We start from the raw sequence: 24740 nt of genomic DNA, 5'->3' as shown, positions 1-24740 counted from the left end.
CTCTGGAGGAAAAGAAACACCTGTCTATGTCGGGGTGCTTGGACCATCACAATTCTCTAAAGGCAGATTTGGAAGGACAGAAAGGCAGACATGACAAGAGACTACTGACAGTAACCCCAAAGTTACCCCACGATGACAGTTTTGGTGGGCACCCCAGCCTGATAAGATAAGCAAGAGAAACGTGCCCAATGCTCACAATTCTCACAGCCCCCCCCCCCCAGGGCTTACACACTGTGATGTATTCTTCTTTACACAGGAAACACCTGTCAGACTGGCTGAGTCACCCACAATTCCTCAAAGGATGAAAGGCAGATTTTACAAGAGACTTCCCACAGGGGCTCCCCAAAGTAATCCAATGACAGTTTGATGGGCACTTCAGCCCCAGCAGACCAGTGGGAATCAGAGATCTTTGTGGTCTGTGTGCAGTCCCACACTTTGTTTCAGTGCCTGCCGGGGGTCATTTTGTAGAAAGATAGGTGGTGGAGCTCATTAGCATAACTCATCAGCATATGCGGCCGCCCCCCCCCCCCCCCCAGCTAAACGCAACCCGATGCAAGAAAGGAAAGCCTCGGATGAGCAAGGCCTGCTTGGGCTGGCTAGAGATCCTGACAGCCCAAGCAGACCTTGCTCACCTGGGGCTCTCCTTGACCACCCCCCCCCCCCAAGTCAAAAGCGCAGCAAGTCATCCACCACCCAAAATCACATAAACAGTGGAGAAAAGGTTGTGCAGGCTTCTCCAGGGGTTAATGAGGGCTGCTGGGGGTGTGGCAAAGCTCTGGTGGCTGGCTGGTTGCCTGCTCTCCTAATCCAGGGATTGTTATGCAGCTGCACTTACTATTCAATGGACAAGGTAGGTGGGGAGGAAGAGGGGGAGCCGTCAGAAAGGTTCAGGAGCTGTTCTCCTGTGACCTGCTGAATTCAAGGCCTGGTGCCTGCACATGAACTCGACCTTGGAGAATATCCCTGCTAGCCTCAAATATTTTGGCACACCTTTCTCTCATGCTCTGGGGAGCAGGCATTGACTGTAAATGCCTGGAGCTGAGGAGAAAGTGCCCTCCCACTCAGTTCCTTTTTCAGTCGCTGTATTGTCTACACCTTGTGTTCTCTCCTTCATCAGAGCTCTTCTATATTTGTCCTCTACTGCCTATTTGTCTGTTTTTCTTACATTTCTTCTTCTATCTATCCCCCCTCACAAAAAAGCTTACTTTTTTTACTTATGAGTTTTGCCTCTTCTTGCTTCATCCCCTCCCCACCTACCCTTTGGGGACACAGTGGTAAAGAGCCCTGAGTCCACCTGTCACCCAGCAGGGAGGGAAGTTCACAATCAGGAGGGCATAAAACATGGGTCTTCACTCAACCAAGACACCCAGTAGCTAAGCCCTGCCACTTGGCACGAGCTGAGAGCCCTGAGTCCAGCTGTGGAGAAACAATCCTGCTCTGGTCTGCAGATGTTGTTCCATCATGCCCTCTTGGGTTTCCCCAACACTGGGAATGGCAGTTCAAGTGCCTCCACCAACTGTCCTTTGTAAAACTTGCTACTGGAGGGTCAGGACTCTTAGTTGCCCTTCCATGTTCTGAGGCCTTGCCTCTGTCTCCCACTACCCAGCAGGGACAGCTTCCTACATTGGGTACCACTAGGAGACTAGCCACTCGCCACCTGATTGCCTCCCCCTTCCTCCTGGTGCTTCTTTTTAATAAAGCATGTCCAAGATGGTGGAAGTCTGTTTGGCACAAAGAACCACTACCAGGATAAAACATTATAGAGCATTTATTAAAAAGAAAATGTTCACAGGCATATTTTTAGCATGGCACCAGATTGAGTGAGGGATTCAAAAGAAAAGGGTCCCAGCAGAGAGATCTGTTTACTATCAGGAGGGCATAAAATGTGGGTCCTCACTCAGCCAGGGCACCCAGTAGCTAAGCCCCTATGCTTGGTGTGAGCAGAGTGATGGGGTGATTCAGACCCCTGAATCCACCTAACATTCCAATCCCAGCAGGGAATAGGAGTTCATAATCAGGAGGGAATAAAATGTGCTCTGCTAGTTGTCTTTTAACAAGTTCCCTCTATATGTAACTGTGATGCAAAAAGTTGACAAACAAAAGTCTGTAGAGTTGAGCTGAGCATATACATAGCTTTCTGATCCCATAAAGTAGAATGGGAACTGTCTTACTGACAGCTAACCATGGAGCTTTGGAGGGTTCTTATTGGTGTTTCCAAGGCTGGATAATTGCGCCCCCATCTTTCCTTGAGGTTTTCTAAGGAGTTTAATTGAGCTGAGACCATGTGCTTTTTCCCACACAGCTTACCGCGGAGCGAAGTCCCTCCTCACCACGCAGTGTCTGCTCGGATTTCCCACCAACTGCTCCACGGAAGCAGGAAGTGCCAGGCCTTTTGCGTTGCAAATGTAAATCGCTAAAACCCAGTTTACATTAGCGACGCAAAAGCCGCGGATCTTCCTGCTTCTGCGAAGCAGTTGGTGGGAAATCCGAGCAGACGCTGTGTGGTGAGGAGGGACTTCGCTCCGTCGTAAGCTGTGTGGGAAAAAGCTCCATGTGTCCATTCACAAACTGCCACAAATTCACATACAGCACCACAGTTTGTGAAATGTTTGTGCTGGGCACCCGTCCACATACATTGCTTTGCAAACTACAAAGCAGCCAAAATTTGTGATGAACTTTAGTTTGTGGCTGAGTCATTTCCATTCCTAGTAGGGACAGACACTTTCCCAGTAATAGCTGTAAGCTTTAAAAAAAAAAAGTGGTGTTTTTTTTTTCTGGAAGAGACTAACAAAGCAGTCCCTCTAGTTATGAACTTATTTATATTTGCAGAATGCAGGCTTAATTTTATATTTCAAAAGTAGGAAATAGTCATCTAAGTGAGGTGACTTCTAGCATCATGACTGCTTTGAGAATTTAACTGCCTGTATTCAAAGGGAGTATTAAATCTACCAGTTCCCTTTCAGAAAATAGGTGTCACATTTCTTGCTTCTTAATGCTGACCTTTGGGTTAAATCAATATGGTATTGTTGTCAAATAACACACACACACAGTTATTGAGCAATATGTGTCATTAACTGAGCTCCTGAGTATGCATAAATTAAGGTAGGTTATACTGGGCATTCCTGCCTTAAACTGTGTTTCTCCTTATGTAGGTCATTGACGCACATTGGAGAGAAATTAATACTAATGGTTTAGCTGGGGGTTCATTCATGGATATTTCAGTGTCTTACCTAGTTTGTCTTTTACTTGTTGCTAGCAGAGTTCTTGGATCCTCGACAGAATTGTATCCATCTCAATCCATTAAAGTCAGTGGACTTAGAAGGGTGCAACTGCTTAAGACTGGCCTATAATAAAATCAACATTTTAATGAATACACATAAAAACCAGAGTGCTTAAATTCTAGGGTATTCTAGTCTTAAGCGTGCTTAAGACCTATTTATTTAGACCCCAATTCCATGCATACTTAGTTGGGAAGTTGGAGTCCAGTAGCACCTTTAAAACCATCAAAGTTTTCTTCAGAATGTAAGCTTTCATGGCAAACATCCAACTTTGAACCACTTTGCATGCTTAACCACTGCCCACCAGCTATATGTAGCACTGCTCACTGTACCCCATTTCATCGTCTAATGAAGTATGCATGCACATGAAAGCTTACATTCTGAATAAAACTTTGTTGGTCTTAAACTTGCTACTGGACTCCAGCTTTGTTCTGTTGCTTCAGACCAACATGGCTGCCCACCTGGATCAACCTAGTTAGTTGGGAGTAAGCCACACTGGAATCAGCAGAACTTATTCTGAGTAAAGCTGAATACAATGATGGTGTAGATATTTACATGTTTTCTTTTTAATTGTAGACCCTTTCTGAGGCATGTTTTCTTTAAGTCATGCTTAGGTTAAATAGTATTTTCCTTTGTTTTATGAGATATTTTTATTTTTTTCCTATGTGCCTTTATGTTTATTTTACAAGAGGAAGTGAAAAGAGTAACTAGTTAACCTTTGATTATTACTTTCATTTTAGCTGAGTAGAAGTGAAGTCCCAGAACATCACTGATTTAATGTAATTAATTTCCAAGATGATGAAATGGAAATTAAATTAAAATGGAAATCTTTTAAATTGATTTTTCCTATGTGATCTTTCTAAAGAGTTACCTAATATTTTTGAGAGCCTTTAAAAGGATTTATTGAATTGATTTCCAATAGATTTCCCTGTATTTACTGAACAATGGTAATTATACCCTTAGGCATAACCTTTGCTGGTTGTCAATATTCAAAGCCAAATGTCGCCACTAACAAGGTAGGAGCTGACAGTTGGGAATGATTACTACTTGATCTTTAGGATATCCTTGTACAGACAGTCATTATCCGTTTTAGCATTTTCAAGCCATATGATCTATCATCTCATCACACTGATGGGATTTTCCATGCCTGGTAAAACCTTGAACACTAGCCAATTTGATGCTGCTTGCAAGAATTCTAAATCTTTTCCAAGTCTGTCAGTGGTTGGTTGGGCACCTAAAGAAACTCCCCACATGTTGGCTACTAGACATATGATAATCCATCCCCAATCTTGCTGCTCCTAGAATATCTTCCACAGATATTCAGTACATTAGGGATATTTTCTGCTTTGAATCAGGTATGATTGCAGCCATTAAGCCTTTTTTTAAGGAAATACCACATTTGATTTAGGTGGTTTAAAACTGAGGAAGGTCTCTGTATTAAATGCTTCAAATTAATCTAGTCTAGGGTGTAATCCATGATCAGTATGATCTGCAGTATTGTCTCTAATGCCCTTTTCAGAACCCAGTTTGAACATCTGGCATTTCTTGTTCAGTATGGTAACAGACTTCATTGTAAGATTTTGATCATCACTCTGCCTGCATGAGAAATTAATGCAATGGTCCGATAACCTCTGCAGTCTTTGATATGCCCTTTTTAAAGAATTGGAATGTAAATTGAGCATTTCCAGTCTGTGGTCCATTGTTTTGTTTTTGCTATCTGTTGGCTCAGTCTTGTTAAGATTTTGATGGGACTCCATTTTTGTGGTTTGAAATAACTCTATTGATACCCTGTCTATTCCTGGTGATTTGTTTCTCCCAATTGCTCTCAGTGCAGCTTTCACTTTACTTTCTAAAACTGTAGGTTCTTCTTCAAAATATTCTTCTTGGAAGGAATCTGGTAATTACCATAGAATCTGTCATTCTTTCATCATATCAATTTGGTGTAATATTTAAGTGCGTGGACTCTGATCTGGGAGAACCGGGTTTGATTCCCCACGCTCCCACATGAAACTGCTGGAGTGACCTTAGATCACTCATAACTCTCAGAGCTGTTCTGCTTAAGAGCAGTTCTTGGAGAGCTCTCTCAGCCTCACCTACCTGTTGTGGGGAGAGGAAGGGAAAGGAGATTGTAAATCACTCAGACTCCTTTGAGTAGTGAAGGGCAGGGTATAAATCCAGTCTCTCCTACTCTTCCTACTCTTTTGTATAGGTCTTCAGTATACTGTTCCCATCTTTTCTTTGTTTTGTTTTGTTTAGTTAATGTGTTTCCATGTTGATCTTTCAGTGTGCCTAACTGTGTGTTAAATTTCCCTTTGATTTCTTGAATCTTGTGGACTAGATCTCTTGTTCTTCCTTTTTTTGTTGTTATCTTCTGTTTCTTTATACTGGTTATTATAATAACTTTGTTTGTCTCTACATGTGAGTTGCTGGGAAGCTGTATTTAGGCTTTTAATTCTGTTTCTGTTACCTTATGCTTCTCATCTATAGCAATATTATGAGTTTCATCAGTTATTCATCAACACTTTTCTTTTCTTTTGACTGCAGGAATAATTTTTCCACATTCTTCCTTGATAATAAATCTGATTTTAATGCATAGTTCTACTGGTTGCAATTCACTTGAACTTCTAATACAAATTTGTTATTTACATGGCCTTTAAACTCTTCAGGAATATTGTGTAGATTGGCACTATGAATGTACTGGTGTTTTTTAGCACCATTCTAATGTTTTTTTAGCACCATTCTAATGGTCCTGGACTTACCCACCTGCTGGAACTCTACCTATGTCATAATTATGTGTCTGGTGGAGCAGAAGAGCTCAATTCAGGATTGTCATCTCAGCATCAGCACCAGCTCCAATGACTGGCTGATCCTCCCTAATGGTGTGTGTGCTCAAACCCTTCCAGAACACCATCAATGTGCTCTGCACCCATACAATCAACCTGGGGCAAGTTATACTCCTGATTCAATGGCTGGAATGGGTTCTAACCTCTGTATTACGGCTGGGCCCCAAGGGAACCCCTATTCTCCCAAAGGTTGTGGGTGAGTATCACCATCAAGTTACACCCTCTCTGCAAGGAAGGGGAGTTCCGGTTAGCCTGTATGTGTGCCCCCCCCCTCATATAAAAGGCAACATTGCTCCCTGGAATGCAGAGCTCACCATTTATATATATATATATATATATATAGCCCGCCCTTTCCCAATGGGCTCTGAGAGGGTAACAACAGTCAATAATACAAGGTTAAAATCAGATACATATAATAATAAAATATACAATCTAAAAACAATATAATAGTCTAAAAACAAACTCCAATTCTGCAGCTGGTGGTATCAGTTGCCTCCACTCCTTCCATACATCACCCAGCTGGTATAAGATAAATGGGTCAACAGATTTATTTCAATGGGGTCCCTGCAGCAGGGAGGCTACAGAATAACAAAATGCCCACCGCCTCAGTTGAATGCTTGGTGAAACAGCTCTCTTACAGGCCCCGTGGAACTGCAACAGTCATGTGATGAAGAGTGAACTCTGCAAAGAAGTGTGGAGCCTACAGGCCAACAGATGTGGCCAGAGGGAAAAGTGGGTGGAAGATGCTATGGGAGAGGAGGAGCCACAGCCTGACAGCTTGGAGATGTTCTCAGGCCTCGGGAGACATTCTCAGCACCTGCCACTCCCATCTGGACCTAGCCAGGATGGATGCGTTGGCCTTCCTCAGCCTTCTCCTGCAGGCTAGCCCTCTCTGGACCTCACAGGGGATGATCTAGGTCTTGTGTTCTCCCCCTGTGTGTCCTTCTGCCTCTCCTCCTCTCTAGGTGATCCGGTTGTGCCCTTGGTGCTTGGGTGAGAGGATGACCACCTCTGCTGGGTGAGGATGGGCCCCCTTACCCAACACTTACCTCATGAAACAACATCTACCTTATAACACAAAACCTGCCTCATGATCATTTTAAATTGAGAACTCTGATTTCCACTGATGTCATGCAGCTGGGGTGCCGTGCCTGCCAAGCTGTTGTGGTGTTACTTTGCAGAGCCCAATAACACTGTACAAAATTCACCTAGAATCATGGGGAAATTTCTAGAGTGTTACTATGGAGTCCATTTTCCTGTCACTTTTTCTCCCAGGCCTCAGTTTCTCAAGGGTGGGAATACAGTTCAGGGCATGGGCTTGGTGGGCAAATGGCAAACCTAGCTGGCAGCCAGAATTATTTATAAATAGCAAAAGCTTAAGGTTTAAAGCTGATTTCTATTTTTTTTTCTTACGGAGTCCCTCTTTCCCAGTCTGGGAAATCAATCCCTGCTGCCTATGGAGCAGTTAACTGAGATACAAATACCTTGCAACATGGTACTCTTTGTTTCAATAAACAAATTCTTTTGAATTGATGCAGACTGATTGAAGAATTTTAGAGGCTGTCTGGGTAGTTGCTACTGCATTTAATTTTATGTGGTGCTGCAAATGAGAAATAAAGACACATGGGTTTTAAAACGTAGAGTGCATCTCAGTTGCTTATATATCTGCCTTGTTTTGTTTTAAAAGGTTTCAAAGCTTCCCTTTGAGAAATCAGAGAAGCCTGTCTTCTGTGAACGGGAGGGGAAAGGTCTGCTACTTTAGGGAGATGAGATGTTTATAAGAGCGTGACATTTTTCTCTTTGTTTGATTACATTAGATATATTAAATGTAACCTGAGTTTTTCAAGTTTCTCAAGCTGTGAAAATTCAAAAGATTTCATATGAATTGTCTTGTCTTCTCTTCCACTTGTTTGCAAGTGAAGCCTCTGCAAGGGTGATTGTTTGCAATAATTGCAAAAGGATAGTGGTAAATGGCAGACTTAAAATTCATCTGGCGCAAACACCAGTGAGATTGTATTTGAGGTTATAACAGTGAATATTTATCAACCACCCGTTCTTGATAAGAATAAGAAAATGACCATTGAGAGTATATGGTATCATGAAATAGTACTGCTTAAAACAAATTGATGCTGTATATGGAATGTGAGGTCCCTTTTCAGTTCTAGTTTTTATTACTATTATGATGCTAAACAATTTGCTATGGTTACTTGCTCAGTTGTCTTTGATTAAATTTACATTTGTACAACTTGAAATCAGGCATGTCTAGAATGCTGCATTAAATTTGATCAATATTTAAACATTGGGATCAAACTGTTTACATGCAAATAGAATTTTGATTACTTTGATACTTTTCTTCTAAGTTTGAATGAAATGTTATGTCAAGCAGCCTTGTGACTGTGTGGCAGCCACTTCTACAAGCTTCTCTCCATAAGTTGCTTCCTATTCTTCAGAATAGTTAACTAGGGTTGCCATCCTCCAGGTGGTACTGGGAAATATCTCAGAAATACAGCTGACAGGAATAATTTTTCCTGAACAAAATGGCTGCTTTGGAGGGTGGACTGTATGGCATTCTACAGAGGAGCTCCAGGGCTTTTTTTGAGCAGGAACACACAGGAACGCAGTTCCAGCTGGCTTATTTTCAGGGAGTGTGACCTAATATGCAAATAAGTTCCTGCTGGGCTTTTTCTTTAAAAAGCCCTATGTGAAACAATGGTAACATCAGGGGGCGTGGCCTGATATGCAAATGAATTTCTGCTGGGCTTTTTCTACCAAAAAAGCCCTGCAAGCTCCTTTCCCTTCCGAAATCTCAGCCTCTCTGGACTCAACTCCCCAGATCTCCAGGTATTTCCCAACCCAGATATGGCAATCCTAATCATTAACACACAAATGCAGCCAATTAGAGGAGGTTTGTTGTCATATAGCAGGAGAAGAGTTACACAGCTGCATGGGGAGTGATAGGCCTTCTCTTGAAAAACAACTGCTGCTCCCATGAGGCAGTGAGAGAATGCAAATGTACAAAAAAGGGCTGTTGCCCTTTTATAACATATCAGGTCATGATGGGCTGAGAAATAGGCCATGCAGCCCTCTGATTCCTCTTTAGTTAGTAAAACAAATCTTTAACAGAAAGAATTTCACAGATGCAGGGAGGGGGGAACTCCAGTTTCCATGAGTCTGTGCAAGAATGTGCATGTGCAAATTCATCCACATTCAGGCAACTTGCTTGCCTTTGGCTTTAATGAATATTCAGTTGGGCAGCCATAAGGGACACTAAGACTCCTTACAAGTTGTAATGAAACTTACAATTAAACTATATATAATGAACTAATTATAATGAAACTTACAGTTAAACTATAATGAAACTCCTTACAAGTTATAATGAAAGCACTTGGAATGTTCTCTTTTTGCTTTAAGAGTGTGGTAGACTGCTGGCAGCTTGGGAAGGGAGGGAGCGTCAGCCATGAGAGAAAAGCCACAGGAAGTAGTATGTAGGGTTGCCATCCTTCAGATGAGGCCTGGACTTCTGGAATTACAGGTACAATTGCTCTCCAGGCTACAGAGCAGTTCCCTTGAAAGAAATGACAGCTTTGGAGGGCAGATTCTATGAACTCATATCCCTTTTGAGGTCACCCTCTGCCCCAAGTGTTGCCCTCCCCATATTTCTTCCCCAAATCTTCAGGAATTCTCCAAACTGGAGTAGGCAACCCTACAATATTTTTCATGTACCATCATCTTTTTAGCATAATTGGACACATTCAGACTTGAAACTCTGACAATTTATGAACATTCTAAGGTGCTGATTGCAGCTAGCAGGTGATTGAACATACTCAACTGAAAGCTCAATAGGTATGCCTTTTCAAGGGCTGCAAGGTTGTATGAGAATGCACCAGGTTACTAAACAAAAGCTGTCCTTCACTGTCAAATTAAACATCTGTGTAATGTTTCCTTTTTCATACTCCATTACAATAAAATATCACAACCAAAATAGCATTTTAAAAAGGCAAGAGTACTTTAGCTCTCAGTGTTATTGAGTGAAATTGGTCCCTATTGATTAATTTTAGATCCTTACCAACTGGTAGTCTAATGCTGGGCTTTGCTGTGCAGTGACAGAGCATAGAATCTCATTCTAAGCCCCTGCATCTGTTCAGTGGAATACATTTATCAACTTGTTTGAACACTATGACTTACCCCCTGATCTGTGGAGAAGCCCCTGGAAAAACAGCTTTGCTGAGTGAAGGGCTTGCTATGGAGAATTCAGTGCAGTAGAGTGGGAGACAAGAACACAGCTGTACTGTGTCCCTCCAGTAGTAAGATCAGTTCTGTTCCTCTGTTACTACTATATAGTATTGCATTACCAAGACAGGCCTTCAGTGATGGGTGAGAGTTTAAGTCCTTACATACACAAATGAAGACAAAACTGGACTTGATGACCTTCAAGTCTTTGGCTGCTGCTGCTTTAGCTCTTGGTATAGAGGTGTGTGCTTAAGTCATGGTAGCAAACAGGGCAGCTTTTAAAAGTGCTGCCAGCCACTGGATTTACATCTTTTTGCATGCTAGTATTGTTTAACACCATTTTTTTGTTTCAAGTAGATGTTTCAGATAAGTGGGGAGTCCTTTAAATAAAATGCAGCAGATTTTTAAGACTGCAAGCTTTAATTGTTGTATTAATCCATTCAAACGCTAGCTCTATTCATTTCAGGAAATATGTGTCTCTCGAGTATAGCTTATTTGAGAGATGTAGGATGGCACAGAGCATTTCCTTTGGAAAAGAGTATGATCACCTCTGTGCTCCATTTCCATGTCTTTTCAGTGTAAGCTATTTTATTATCTTGTGAGACTAACTGTTGGATAGAAAATAAAAGGAATATGGAGACTATGCTTAATTTTTTTATTATTTGTGTTTGTCATAATTTTTTTTCAGTTATATTGTACAATGCAAAAGCAATGCATGCAGCTTTTAAGTTGTGTGCTTTTTGTTTTTAATTTTGACTAATTTTAATTCAATTTATCCTTTCAGTTAGATGTTGCCAGGGAAGAGCTGTTCTGCCACAATTTTGATGGGAACTGAAGGCCCAAGAAAGACACTGCCATCCTGGCTACAAAATTCTTTAGTTTCCGTTCACCCACTTGGTGATAAGAGTTTATCGACTTCAATTCTCAACACAAATGTTTTCCCACCAAGAGAGTTCCTATAGGAATACAGCAGCCACATAATTATGTGTTGTGCAAAATGTTTGTTACAGACTTTTGGGCACCATAGATGCCTTAACATCTTCCTGTTGAAAGGCAGACTATAAACATTTTACTAAAATAAATTAAACAGACATCCTAGGTGATAAATTAGTCAGAACCTCAGCTTACAAGCCAATAACTGCATCAAAATGTTTGTGCTTTTGTGTATTTCCAATACAGTCATTACTTTGATGTCATTACTAGGGTTGCCTGGTCTGCTGGTTACTCCAGCAGGGGGATTTGGGGGGTGTTCCAGGTGTGGATGGGGGACATGACATACTGCCATCACCTAGAAGTGATGCCATTGCATCAGCAATGCTGGGAGCATGACTCTGGTTTTTAGGTGAAACTGTAGCAAATTTGCCCTCAAACCATAGAGTTTTACCCAAAAACCAGAGCATCTCCCCCACAACATCTCTGTTTAGGGGTAGAGTTTTCCCGCCAGCCAGCTGATCTGTGGCAGGAAGAAGCTCCCCAAACTGGGGCATCCCCTGCTTGAGCCTGGGGACTGGTAACCCTATCACTACTCTGTTATCTTTAGGGTTGGTTCATGTAGCTATCGAAAATGCAGGCTCTAGACAAAGAGTATGGTGAGGTGACATATCTTATTTGTACATTTCCATAGTGCATAAAATGTGTTTGTGAACCAGTGTTTGTGGTGCCTTCATTTGTAAATGTGTTTGCTCGTTTTTTTGTGATTCATATATCGCATGTAGCATTCTTACATGTGGTTTATGTACATAGGTATATGATCCACTATATATTTTTCATGCAATGTGGTGGAAAGTAGCCTGACACTGCCATGGCTGACCACATGTGTCCTATACTCAACTAGAGCTTATATGAACCAGCCTTTAGTTGCCATGCTAATAAATTCTTACTATATAGTCATTTTACACCTCTCCTTTCTTGTTACAGGTTGATAAAGTATGTGGACATCCTGAAGAAAGAGAAATGAAACCTTCCCCAGACAATATAGTGCAAGCAAAAGAAATATCTGAAACACAGCCTCTCACAATGGCACACTCCTCTATTCTAACCAATAAAAGGAGGTAAACATCAAGTAGACATATTGCATTTTAATTTTAATTCAGAAAATCTATACAGGTACTCAAAGGGACATGCAGTATACATGTATGAAGATGTGCGGGATCACACTCACTGGTTCTGCTATAGATGTTCTTATTCAGTCAGATATCAGCCAAAAGCCTAACAAAGGCTGGAAGTAGCCAGATCCGAATAGTATGGAAGATCCTACACACATTAATTTGTATATGTGTAAAGGATCTCTGCAGACATTGGGCTAAATATGCAGGTGTTGTGGGGGAGACAGAAGGTGTGATCCTGCTCCAGTTTGGTGTAGTGGTTAAGTTTGGCGTAGTGGTTAAATGTGTGGACTATTCTTGGGGAGAACTAGGTTTGATTCCCCACTTCTTCACATGCACCTGCTGATGTGACCTTGAGTCAGTCATAAGTTCTCACATAGCTGTTCTGCTGAAGAGCAGTTCTGGGAGAGCTCTCTCAGCTCCACCTGCCTCATAGGGTGTCTGTTGTGGGGAGGGAAAGGGAAAGGAGATTGTAAGCTACTCTCCTTCGGGTAGTAAAGTGTGGGATATAAATCCAATCTTCTCCTTCTCCTCCTCCTCCTCCTCCTCTCTACACATGTACACTGCATAGTGTGCACAGTCTATACACATGCCCTTTTGAACATTTACATAGAACTATTGTTTTCCATAGTTAGTGTATAGCAGCATTGTATATCAGTGCTGCTACCAGAGACCAACTTGTGCTTCTTAATTTTCACTGAAGTGTGAACATTTAAAAACTCTGTTCAGAGTTGTAGATCAAATGTTAAAATATGCTAGTGTGCTTATTCTTTGAAACTCTTATAGTCTGGTTTAATTCATGAGGCAGATCTTCATCTACATTGCACCAATGGGAGGCTGATATAAAAGTTATATTGTGTGAGCAAAGAGAACTTACTTATGGAGTATTTCACACTCCAGGCATCTCACTTAAACAAGATGACTTCACTTGAATACAGGATGTATAGCCCTGGTAGGCATTTGTATTGGCATGCCAAAATTCCATATCTGAGGTTCCAGTTGAAATGAGATGCCAGATGGATCCAAGTTTAGTCTAGCAAAGAATTCACTTCAGATACTTTGGAGTCTGCTTATGTATTCTGAAATTCTAGAAAAAAACCATTTAGTCCATAAAAGAACCCATAAATGTCTATATGGTGCCTCATAAAAGAGAAACTTAATCCATAACATACTAGTTTGGAACTTCTGGAGTGTTTCTGCAGACAAAAGGATTTCCACCCAAGGAATATGACTTTCTCACCTACTCCTTCTGTTGCAGCTTAAAATACTGTCTTTGGGAACAGAAACCCCCATTAGCAGCATCATGCAGGCATTTTGGACTCTACCTGAAGCAGAGGCCAAGCAAGTCATGCTTATTGAGCAGAGGCCCTTTCATGTAGAAATGCTCTGGTTAATCCAGGTCTTTGGATTTTCCAGAAAATCTGAAAGAAAACAATATTGTCCTTAAGTTGTAGCACATTCATTCTAGGTTTCGCTTTTCCATTCATTCAGATCTAAAATGGTATCAGGCTTCATCCCCAAGTCTCCAGTATTTTCCCAAAAGCCGGTATGCTTGGATCCACTTACATTATTGTTAAATATCTGTACAATCAGTGTTTTCTTTAATATGAAGTCCTGTAATTTGAGTAAAGGACTATTCATGAATCAATTGCAAAATTAGGGCCTAAATCATAAAGTGATCATATGGCTCCATCTCTCAGTAGTTCAGGTTAAAGCTGAAGTTTTTCAAGACCTGAGATATTCCAAATGAATGAATGAAAACTATAATGCAGTGGCATAAAAGATTTTTAAAAGCCTCATTTTTCTGTCGCTTTCCAAGTAATAAATTCCAGATTGGAAGGTTTCTTTTTGGTTCCAATTCATCTTTCCTTGCAGATGATATCTCCTAAGAATAGTGACTTTTTTGTTTTATCACCATCTAAATTATTTTTCACCTTCTCATATCTTTTTAACTCTGTGAAACCTATCTCTGTGACTATGCTGGCATGGCTAATACTGGCACAAAACCTGCATGATATTTTGGTTACTCTTACCTGTGCATGTTACACCTCTCCAGCAGATGTTAGCTTTAGTTGCTTTGTCAAACACAATTCAGGGATGGACAGACACTAGGAATTGTGCTTTCTTTGAAGCTGGGATCACAAGAGCAAGTGCTGCCACTGACAGCCAGTATGGTATAGTTGTGTGAATGCTGGATCTGGAACATCCGCATTCAAATCTCTTTCACCCTAACCCTCTTTACCAGGTTGTTGTGAGGATAAAAAGGACTAGGAGAGAACAATGTTCTTTACCCTTAGTTTCTTGGAGGGGAGGATGAGATAAAAACCTTTAAACCCAACAGTGGACTCAAACTTTGTTCTATTGCTTAGGAGCAACACAGCTACCCACCTGAATAAAGTTAGATGATATTGTTAATTTCAGAAATTTTAAGTATTGCACAGGCCTACTTATTGACATTTGGCAACAAAAGAGACTTGGCTACAACATTTGAGGCTCACTTTTAATATATCCTGCAACTAAACACAAACTGGAAGTATATTCTGTTTAAAACTTCAGTATTTAGGTTTAATTAGAGGAAAGGAGCAACTGAGGTAATATGATGTCAGGATTTCACTGTATTTTTATTTCTTGTGGCTCTTTTTCACCCACTTAAACAGTGTGTGGAGGTCTTCTGGACCAATACAAACATCCACTTTTCATAGATTTTCCTATACAAACTTCTGGGAGTCATTTTTATTAAAATAAACCCATGAGTGGAAAATTTTTGGAAAGCTCTTCCCATACAGAAGATGCCCTTTTATTTGTAGTAATTTCAGTGATATTAAACTATTGGATATTTATTTAATCCTGCCTTTGCTGTATACTTAAGGGTGGCAGTGTATTTTTGCTTTCTGCAAAGTAAAAAAAGAGCCAGTGCCAAGTCTTCTTGAACAGATAGAAAAATTATCTATCTATCTAACATGAGTATTTTTTCATCTATGACACCTACGTGCATGTTAAGTTCTCATCCATAGAATGTTAGTCCTACTTTATTCTCACAGCCCTTCTTCCATTATGGTGCATTTGGATACAGTTGATTAGTTCCATAGATTTATTTTTAACAGCTTCAGCCTTCATTTTATAATGGTGCATTCTTTAATTAAAAAAACAAACAGCTAAAGCCACAGTCCTCAGCATATTTACTAGGGAGTATGTCCTGTGGAACTCAGTGGGATTTACTTCTAAGTATACATGCTTAAAATTGAATGGTAAATTTTATTTTTAAAATCTATTTTAGAGAAAAGTTCAGCTCTGTAAGCAGAGGGCACAATTCAGTAAGAATTAAGCTTTGGATGAACTGTGCCATTATTATTTTTTATCTATTGATCAGAGCATATTTAAATTGCATTTATTCTTTTCTGGTATAATCCTGTGCATGATCTTGCTTATCTTTTCTTTCAAATAATTTGTTACCTTTTTTGTTTCTCATTTCTTCATTTACCTGAATCCCTGCTTTCCCTCCTTCCCCCATTTCCTGACTGATGATTATTCTCCCTGGCCCATTCCAGTTCTCTGCCTCTGAAAGCTTCAAAGAATGACAAATCCAGAAGTTTGAAAAAAATGTCCCGGTAAGATTGAAAAAGAAGCTGACCTGCTTTGTCTGTGCATTTTAAATGAGCTCCCAAATATTAAAAGATCTTTGGTTGGTTGTTTCTAGGGATACGGAGGGGGGAGGGGGGGCTAGAGCTAGCAGTTCCCTTCTACTGAGTGAGAAGCATTCCATTCAAAGAAGCCTCCTTCCCCGGAGAACTCTAGTGGAAGGTTACTTACTTCGTGGCAGGGAACCTTTGGGTCTCCCTCATTGTTTTTTTCAGTGATACCATGAAATGCCTTTCAAGTAGTCTTTTAATTCATATAGAATATTCTAAAAAAGAGTCTGTTCTTAATGGAAAACATGGTTAGAAGTTTTGCTGAAATATTATTTTGAAATTAGGTAACTACCATCAAAATCATTTTTTAAAAAATCTCCCCTTAAGCTTTTTGAAGAAAATGTGAGTAACAGGAAAACAGACTTCAAATGAATGAATAAGCTGCAGGTCTGACACAGTTTTCAGGCTATCCATTATATTAGTAAAGTTATTATGCTGTTAGATTTTTTTGTCAAGTAAGAATTGTATTAATAGGAACATTTATACCATCCTACGCTATGTGCCTTGGAAGCTCTTCCTTAACCATTCTACTCCCTTTACATGGAGCAAAAACCATAACACATTTTAACAACTACAGGTATAAATTCTTGTTCAGTAATACTTGTACACAGCTCTGGACTTATGAGGGGGAAGGAATGACAGTGGTATGAGAATCCTGTTGTTTGTACAAGATCAAACTTGAGAGGGACACAGTTGTTCCCTATGGGCGTTTTCGCACTCACCTTCAAGTGGTGCGACCACCCTCCTCACGCCGGCAGATCTGCAGGGATTTCGCACCAGAAGCGCCGGCGCACCCAAAAGAGCCGGCGACTTCCGTCGCGAAACCAGCTCAAACGTTTTCCTGCTTCTTGGCGGTTTCCGTTTGAGCTGGTTTCGCGACGGAAGTCGCCGGCTCTTTTGGGTGCGCCGGCGCTTCTGGTGCGAAATCCCTGCAGATCCGCCGGCGTGAGGAGGGTGGTCGCACCACTTGAAGGTCAGTGCGAAAACGCCCTATGTTTCTTGTTTCTGCTCACATATCATTCATGTTGTTATCTTGACAGTAAGAACTGCACATATGAGTTGCTGGAAATATCCCATTGTTTTCCTTCTAGATATTAGAAACTATATGAAAAAGGGCATATAAACTGGCATATTCAACTGGTTGCTGCTAACTCAGTATTTTATTGGATTCACAATATATGTAATGTATGTAAACTCATAGCAGAAATCTGGGGATTGCCACTTGGGAGGTTTTACCTTGGCTACATACAACACAAACACAAAATAACAGGTTTAGTGAGATTGTGATGAATTTTCTCTTAGTAAATACTAAAGTAGAGGATCTGCTGATCTGCAGGTCATAAAGGACCTGCTGACTTCCATATTGGCATATTTGGATTGCCTCAGGTGCATTAACTTTAGAATTAACTCTCACAGCTGATTGTGGTATGATTAAAATTATGTTTTTACATTATAAGCAAAACAGAGTTTATTGTAAACTAAGTACAGGCAACTCAACCCTAAACACATTTATTCAGAAATAGGTCACAGGAACCTGAGACACTTTGGTGTGAAGGGCGGGGTATAAATTCCAATATAAATAAATAAATAAATAACCACAATAGATTAATGTGGGGAGCTGTGTTGGTCTGATGCTGCAGAACAAACCTTGAGTCCAGTGATACCTTTAAGACCAACAAAGTTTTATGCTTTCGTGTGCACACATGCTTCTTGAGATACAATGAAATGAGAATTACCAGTCCATATTAGGGGAGTGCAGGGGGGAAAATAGGGGTTTTTTCAGATTGGATCTGGAAAATATTAGTATTTCTCAATATTCTGGAATCCTGATATTGGTACAGTGCTGGGATTTGGGTAAATATTTGGGAAACCCACATTTATTCAGCTCCATTGTACCCTATGGAGACCATCCCTATGAGGTATAATGCAGAATCCTGGGAGGTATTTGTGGTTTGGGGGACTGTTTTTTGAGGTAGAGGCACCAAATTTGCAGCATAGCTGCTGGTGCCTCTTCTCAGCCCTCCCACAAGTTTTTTTTAAAAAAAATAAGACCAGGGAGTCCAATTCTATGGGACCTCAAATAAGGAGCCCCCCTCCTCCATTGCTTTCAGATGATAGAAAAATGCATTTAAATGCCTTCTCAATTCACTTTTCAAGTTGCACAGCTGCTGTGGTGGTGGCACAGGCAAGTTTAGAGAAGTTATTTAAAGAGGTCTCTGGCCTGTGCCACCATCATGGTAGTGCAACTCGGTGAGTGAACTTAAAAGGCATTTAAAGAGAATACCAATAAGGTATTTTCAGGTATTTTTCTCCAAGCTGTGACCACATAAAAGTCAAATAATATCAGCTTTTATTCGGGTTCAGCTATATCAAAAGCTGAATTAGATTAGAGTTTATAAACACATACCCCTAGTACATACATAAAGGTAGAGTGAGAGCAGTAAACAACATAATGGTGTTTACTAGATGCAAGGACCAAAGAGGAATAAAAAGCTTAGTTTATATGGTTATCATTTGTTTGGGTTGAATTCTGGGGGAAAACATTCTGAAGAAAATAAACATGTCAAAATTGGAGACTGATGAGGAGACATATTCTTAATTGTGGAATGCTGAGAGTAATTAACTTAGACCCTGTTGATATTCTCCATCCATCTCCTCTCACGCATGGAGACAACCTTACAGCATTTTCTTCTCTTAAGTGGGGCAATGGGCTATGTAGAGTTACTTCCCCTATCCCCCGGCTAGAGAAACACATTCAAATCTGCCATTCCAAATTACATTGTATTCTACTATTCATCCATTACATTACAATCTACTATTCTTATCTATTATTTCAAATAAAGTTAGTTAGTTAGTTAGTTTATTTGATTTATATCCTGTCCTCACTGCCATTATAATCTTGAATAATGCATAATTTTTATATATTGCATTTTGAAATGCGTACATTTCACAGTTTGGGGGCAAATTTTATGGTACATGCAAATGTGAGCATTTAAATCATAAACTGTTGTTTCTTGTAGTGAAAAGCTGTTTTGGAGGAAGGCAGTTTTAAGTGGTAAAGCAGTAGTAGAGGAGGTAATAAATCATCACCGCTCATGAATTTTTTACTGCAGCTCCCTCAAGCTCTTGCCCCCTTTGTGCTCCAGACATGTGCTTCAGAAGATACCTTTAGGATGTTGTAGGAGGAAGCAACTTAGAGAGTTGTGGAAGGGGATGTGTTAATTTTGCCCTTTCCCAACTATTTTGTCACTCAAAGTCTGAGGTATAAGAAACTCTGAGGTATAAGAAACAGCTATTTGGGGTTTAAATACATGTGTTAGTGTGTAACATGAAGCTTGACCCTCTGAATATTGGTGCTGTTATCAATTGAGTTAACCAGTTAAGTCAAGAGCAGGCACATTATCAACATAGCTACGTAATTATCAAGTCCTAGGAAGCAATTTAGAATGCCAATTAGCATTCTTGCTAATGTTGTATTTCTAATTTCTAGGGAGTTCATCAACTACATGAAACGATCCAGAACTCTTTATGCCTCTTTAACAGAACGACTCTGTGATGGGGATCTAGTGATGAAAGACAGCTCAACTTGCTGGAATGGAGAGGATGTTGTAGAAAGGTAATTGTTGGAATGCAGTTCATTTGGAGAATGAGTTGCATGTTGATACATACGTTTTTTTCCCTGCATATATTTTCAAAACTCCGTTACTTAATAAGTATTAGTAGGGGAGATGTTCAAAATAATTCTGCTTTTCATTTTGCTTGTCTTTTATATTTGACAATGGATCTCTGGACTGAGGAAAAAACTTGGGCTGATGAACAAGGGGAATTTTGTATTCTTTACCAACTAATTGTCTGTGTGTGTGGTTGGAGAGAATTTTTTATACACGCAGATGGGGCCAAAACCTGGAAAGAGCTATCACTGATTTCAGTATGTTTCAAAATGGGGTGTTCAATGCAAGTTGTAAACACACTTCACATTTCTGGCTTACTGGGTAGTCCAGTCTGTTATGACTTAATGCTCCCTCTAAGCTGTGGAGTCTTGTGAGAAAAATTATTTGTGAGCTACTGGCATTAAAGTTGTTAGTGAGCAATTTGGCTACTGTATAAATTAGTTTGCTCTGGGGCCATCCTTTCTGAGCTGAGACAAAAATGTGTGAGCCAGTTTGAAGGATATCGGCACCTTCTTTGGGGGCTTATAGGTCCTTCCAAGGTCTGCTTAGAGCTTGGACTCCAGGTGTAAACACTCTAGTATGTGGTTGACTGGCTGGGTATGTTGTGAGTCAGAAATCTGCTGGGAAATGAAACTTGAAAGTTGGCATGGGGTCCAACATTTACTGCAGGTGTCATGTGTGAAATGGAGCAGAGATGGACTATTAAGTTAAGGGTTGCCAACCTCCAGGAAGGGCCTGGGGATCACCTGGAACTACAGCTGATTTCTAGAGATCACCCTCACCAAGAAAATGGCTGGCATCAAGGGTGGACTTGATTGCATTATACCCACTCATGATCTTCCCCAGCCCCCTTATCTCCAAAGGTTCTACCACCAAATCTCCAGGAATTTCCCAACCTGAAGTTGGCAAGCCTATTTCAGATGTGTTTCTATGTGGGTGGTACACTGAAATCAGCAGCAGGCAGATGTTTTATTCATTTTTTTCTGAAGAAAGAGTTAACATAGAAGCATGGCAGCTTCTTTCATTAGTCTCATTAGGTTTGGGGGCAGGCTTGATTGCTGATTGCCATTCCTAAAGCAGTCAAAGTTTCATGAGAGAAACTTCCCTGGCCTGCTATTGCTGGTGGCTGCTGGCCAATGGTGAGTGAGTAGCTGGCATAGTGAGGTTTTGCCAACAGATCGATGCCACGAGGCAGGAGTTTTGGTATAGCAGTTTTGGTATTGGGGAGATAGGTTTCCAGGCTTCCCACCTCCATCTAATTGTTGCCATTGCCTGCCATCACTGTGGAAGTGGGAGACAAAAGGGGAGGAAAGGTCACTAGCTTCTGCATCAGTACGTCACTTCCTGGTACAACTTGGAATAGACAGTGGTTTCCTTTATTTATTTATTTGTAATGTTTAAATGCTGCTTTCCTACCAGGCCAGGGTTCTCAGGCAGCACATGTAAAACATTGAAAGAGGTAAAAAAGAACAATCTAAACATTATAAAATAATTCAATAAAAACACATAAGAAACAATACTGGAACCATGGAGGAAGGCCAGTCTTCACCCACTGATGGAAGACACCAATAGAAAGAGACAACTCTCCCTGGGGGCGTGATTTATATAATTTTGGTACCATGACCAAGAAGGCCCTTTTTTAGGTTGCCACCTGTCCAACCTCAGATGGTAAGAGCAACTGAAGCAGGTACTCCAAAGATGACCAGAGTGAACAGGTCGGTTCTAATGGGAGAAGTGGGTCCTTAAGGTATGTTGGTCCCAGACCATACAGGGCTTTAAAGTTCAATACCACCACCTTGAACTGGAAATAAATTGAAAGCCAGTGTAGATGGAACAAGACTGGAGAGATATAAAGATATTTTTAAGATGGACAAAACCAAAGCATTTTCTCTGATTCAAAAAGCAAGTCCTTAAAATTGACCATGGTAGTTTGAACCGAACAGCCCTCTGAGTATGCTCACCCCTATTTATCTTACACAAAATCTTACCATCCCACATTATTGCAGAGCTTTTTTGTTTGTAAGACTGAACGTTATACATATAATGGTTTTGCAAGGCAGATTTTTAAGTAGCCCTACACTGATAGCATCTGCTCCTATGGCCTTAATAGAATTGATATATCTTTTCATGCTCTGCAGGAATGGAGATTTTTTGGGATTATGAGGGATTACTATATTAAACCTTTATTCAACCAGTTGTCCCCCCATACTCCAGAAACCCTGGCTCTTTTGCTCAGTGATAAGTTCCTAAGAACACTCTAGCGATTGCAAAAATTATCTCAGTCCTTTTATCCCTTGCATCAAGAACTAAGTGTCTTCTGGTGCTCAAGATTCATGGATCAATGAGCTTCTAAGGGTAAGTCTAAACTCAGGTCACAGTGTTCTATACCAACTGCAACTTCTGGACTGTCCTCAAGGGCAACCCCACATAGAGCACATTGCAGCAATCTAATTTAGATGTTACCAAAGCATGAACCACATTGGCAAAAGATTTTCAGCCCAGGAAAAAGATTTTCAGCCCACAGCTCACCACCAGCCAAACCTGGTGAAAGGCATCTCTGATCACTTCAGTTACCTGTTTATCTAAGAGGAAGCCTTGGTCCAGAAGCAGTCCAAACTACAAATTACTCCTTTAGAGGGAGTTCAACCACATCCAGCACAGGGGATAATCAATTTTCTTGGTTAGACCTTCTCTTCACCAGGGGCAGCATGAGGCTTCTACTGCCCCCAGCCTCCCCCAGTATATCACTTGCAGGGGAGCAAGTGGAAACAGCTTTAGTGTGAGGTCGCACTGCCTCTTTCATCTGCCTGGGTCCTGGGTGAGCAAAAGGGGTAGCAGGGCTGCTATGCCTCACTCTGAGGCTGCCTCCCCTGCTAGAGGAGGAAGCCTTGGAGTGAGGCTGCTCTTCTCCAAGCCTGGCTGGGAAGCCAGGTTTACGGAAAGCATACACTGGCACAACATCCCACTGCTCTCAGCTTCTTGGGTCTGTGACCCAGAAAGCTGAGAGTGCTGGAGTGGTGGGAGGAAGCACCCTGTAGGTGAGGTGGCATCCCAGGTGGTTGCCTATCTCGTGTACTCCTACGCGCCAGCCATGCTCCCCCCTCCAGTAGCATCTCTGTTTTGTTGGGATTAGGTTTCAGTTTGTTAGCCCTCATCCATTCCCAAACTGCTTCCAGGCACCTGTTCACAAGGTCCACAACCTCACCATAGTTTCCAACAATTCCTAGAACTAGTACCCATTACCAGTGTCACTTTCCCCATGTCTTCACCCCACAACTGTCCAGCTGGTTGCCATACTCGGCCTGGAAACCCTAAGGGGAGGTTAGAAGAAGCAACGGCATTGCAATCAAGATAGGTTGGGGCAAGGAAGGATTTTTGTATCATTTATGTAATATTTAGAAGACAGTTCATGTATTACAGAAGTTCCAGGTACCAGAATCTGGAATAGTTCCTGAACAAGTTATACTTAAAGTTCATGGTAAACAGTGCAGGAAATCTTTTCTGTTGTTTAATTTGATTTAAACTTGGTCTGTAGTTAAAACTGTTGGGTTTTTAAAGGGTTTTAAAATGTAGTTTTATCATGTATGTTGTAAATCTTTAGATTCTTGATGGCCCTTGTGAAAGCAGAATAGCAGGATATAAATTTTGTAACAGATAAATACATTCAGATTTGAGAGGGCAGAAATTAGAAACCCTTATAACCAGTCCCTAATTTCTTAGCTACAGTTGAGAGAGGCCACACAACATATTGTCACAAAGGAAGGGCAAAATAACATAGATGGATGCTGAGGATGAACCATTACTTGACTTGGTATGCATTCAAATATGTATTGAGGTGACAAAGTCAGACACACAAATTTAACAAACACGGCATGACCTTTGCAACAATGCAAAGATCATCTTTTTCCCTGATGGCATCACAGCATGGAAAGCTTTTGAGTGTTTACATTTGGCACACTCCGTGTGTGCTTTCTTGCTGTGCATTCTGTTTACAGATCCTTCAGGAATTCATTGCAGACTTGTTTGCTTCTGATTCATTTATTGTTCTTCTTCACCTTACCAGGAAGATGGGTCTTATGGAGACAAAGTCTCTTTCACAAAAGATTCTTGGTATGCTGGAAGGGAGCTGGGATGCATCTCAGCAGGACTTTCTGATTAAAATCATAACAGCTTTGCAAAACAGTGACAAAAATACCCTCTTTGAGTTTTCAGGTATATTTGAAAAATGTGCTTCATGTAGCAGCTAAAATTCAGTTAAATCAATAAATTGATGAAACTCTAGCATGGAAATTCTTCATTAGAAGACTGGGCATTTTGAAATACATTGTCCAAAAAGCAAGCTCTAGATTATTTGCTGTAGAAATACGTTGCATTCAGATGCCACACATTGTCATAGCAAAGCAAAGGGAATTTCTACTTATGTGATAGTTCCCATATATATGTGGCAGTGAAGAGTAAATATGATGGTTTGCCATCCATTCTGAGCAAAACTACTCAGAATCCTACTCAAGTCTGTTTAATGATTACTCCCAAGAAAGTGTTCTTAGGATGGCACTGTTGGAACTAAATATTTTTGGTTGCAGAATTATTGTTTTCTTTTATTTATATTCCACCCTTCCTGCGAAGCAGGCTCAAGGTGGCTTACAGAGGTTTGTTTGTATCCTTTCATCTATATCCTATCTTTCCCGCAAACAAGTTCAATTCGATTCAAGTTTAAAATGCAGACAATTAAAATTTCAAGTTCATATTAAAACCACAAGTTATCACTAACAAACATACAAATAGAAGTGTTCTGAGTGGTATCATGGGTTGTTGAGCTCACTAGGCTGAACTGACAGCAGGGGAGGCCAAAAGATGGAGATTTGGATGTCCATTGTCTCAACTGAAAGCCATATGGAACAGCTCTGTTTTAGAAACCCTGCAG

The 24740-nt window shown here is 40.7% G+C and overlaps 1 protein-coding gene across 1 annotated transcript in view; it reads left to right on the top strand.

Annotated features, from left to right (window-relative positions):
* The window catches only part of LOC132574045 (glypican-5-like), a 704341-nt gene that overhangs the window by 231786 nt on the left and 447815 nt on the right, over positions 1–24740 (top strand). Inside the window, exons 4-6 of the mRNA XM_060242150.1 lie at positions 12269–12402; positions 16005–16064; positions 19636–19761. Coding sequence (XP_060098133.1) covers positions 12269–12402; positions 16005–16064; positions 19636–19761 — 320 coding nt within the window. The remainder of the gene's footprint in view (positions 1–12268; positions 12403–16004; positions 16065–19635; positions 19762–24740) is intronic.

This window comes from Heteronotia binoei, chromosome 6 (assembly GCF_032191835.1).
Source record: "Heteronotia binoei isolate CCM8104 ecotype False Entrance Well chromosome 6, APGP_CSIRO_Hbin_v1, whole genome shotgun sequence".
In the NCBI taxonomy this organism is placed as follows: Eukaryota; Metazoa; Chordata; class Lepidosauria; order Squamata; family Gekkonidae; genus Heteronotia; species Heteronotia binoei.
Note: the sequence above shows the minus strand (reverse complement) of the source record. Positions and strands in the feature narration are given on the sequence as shown.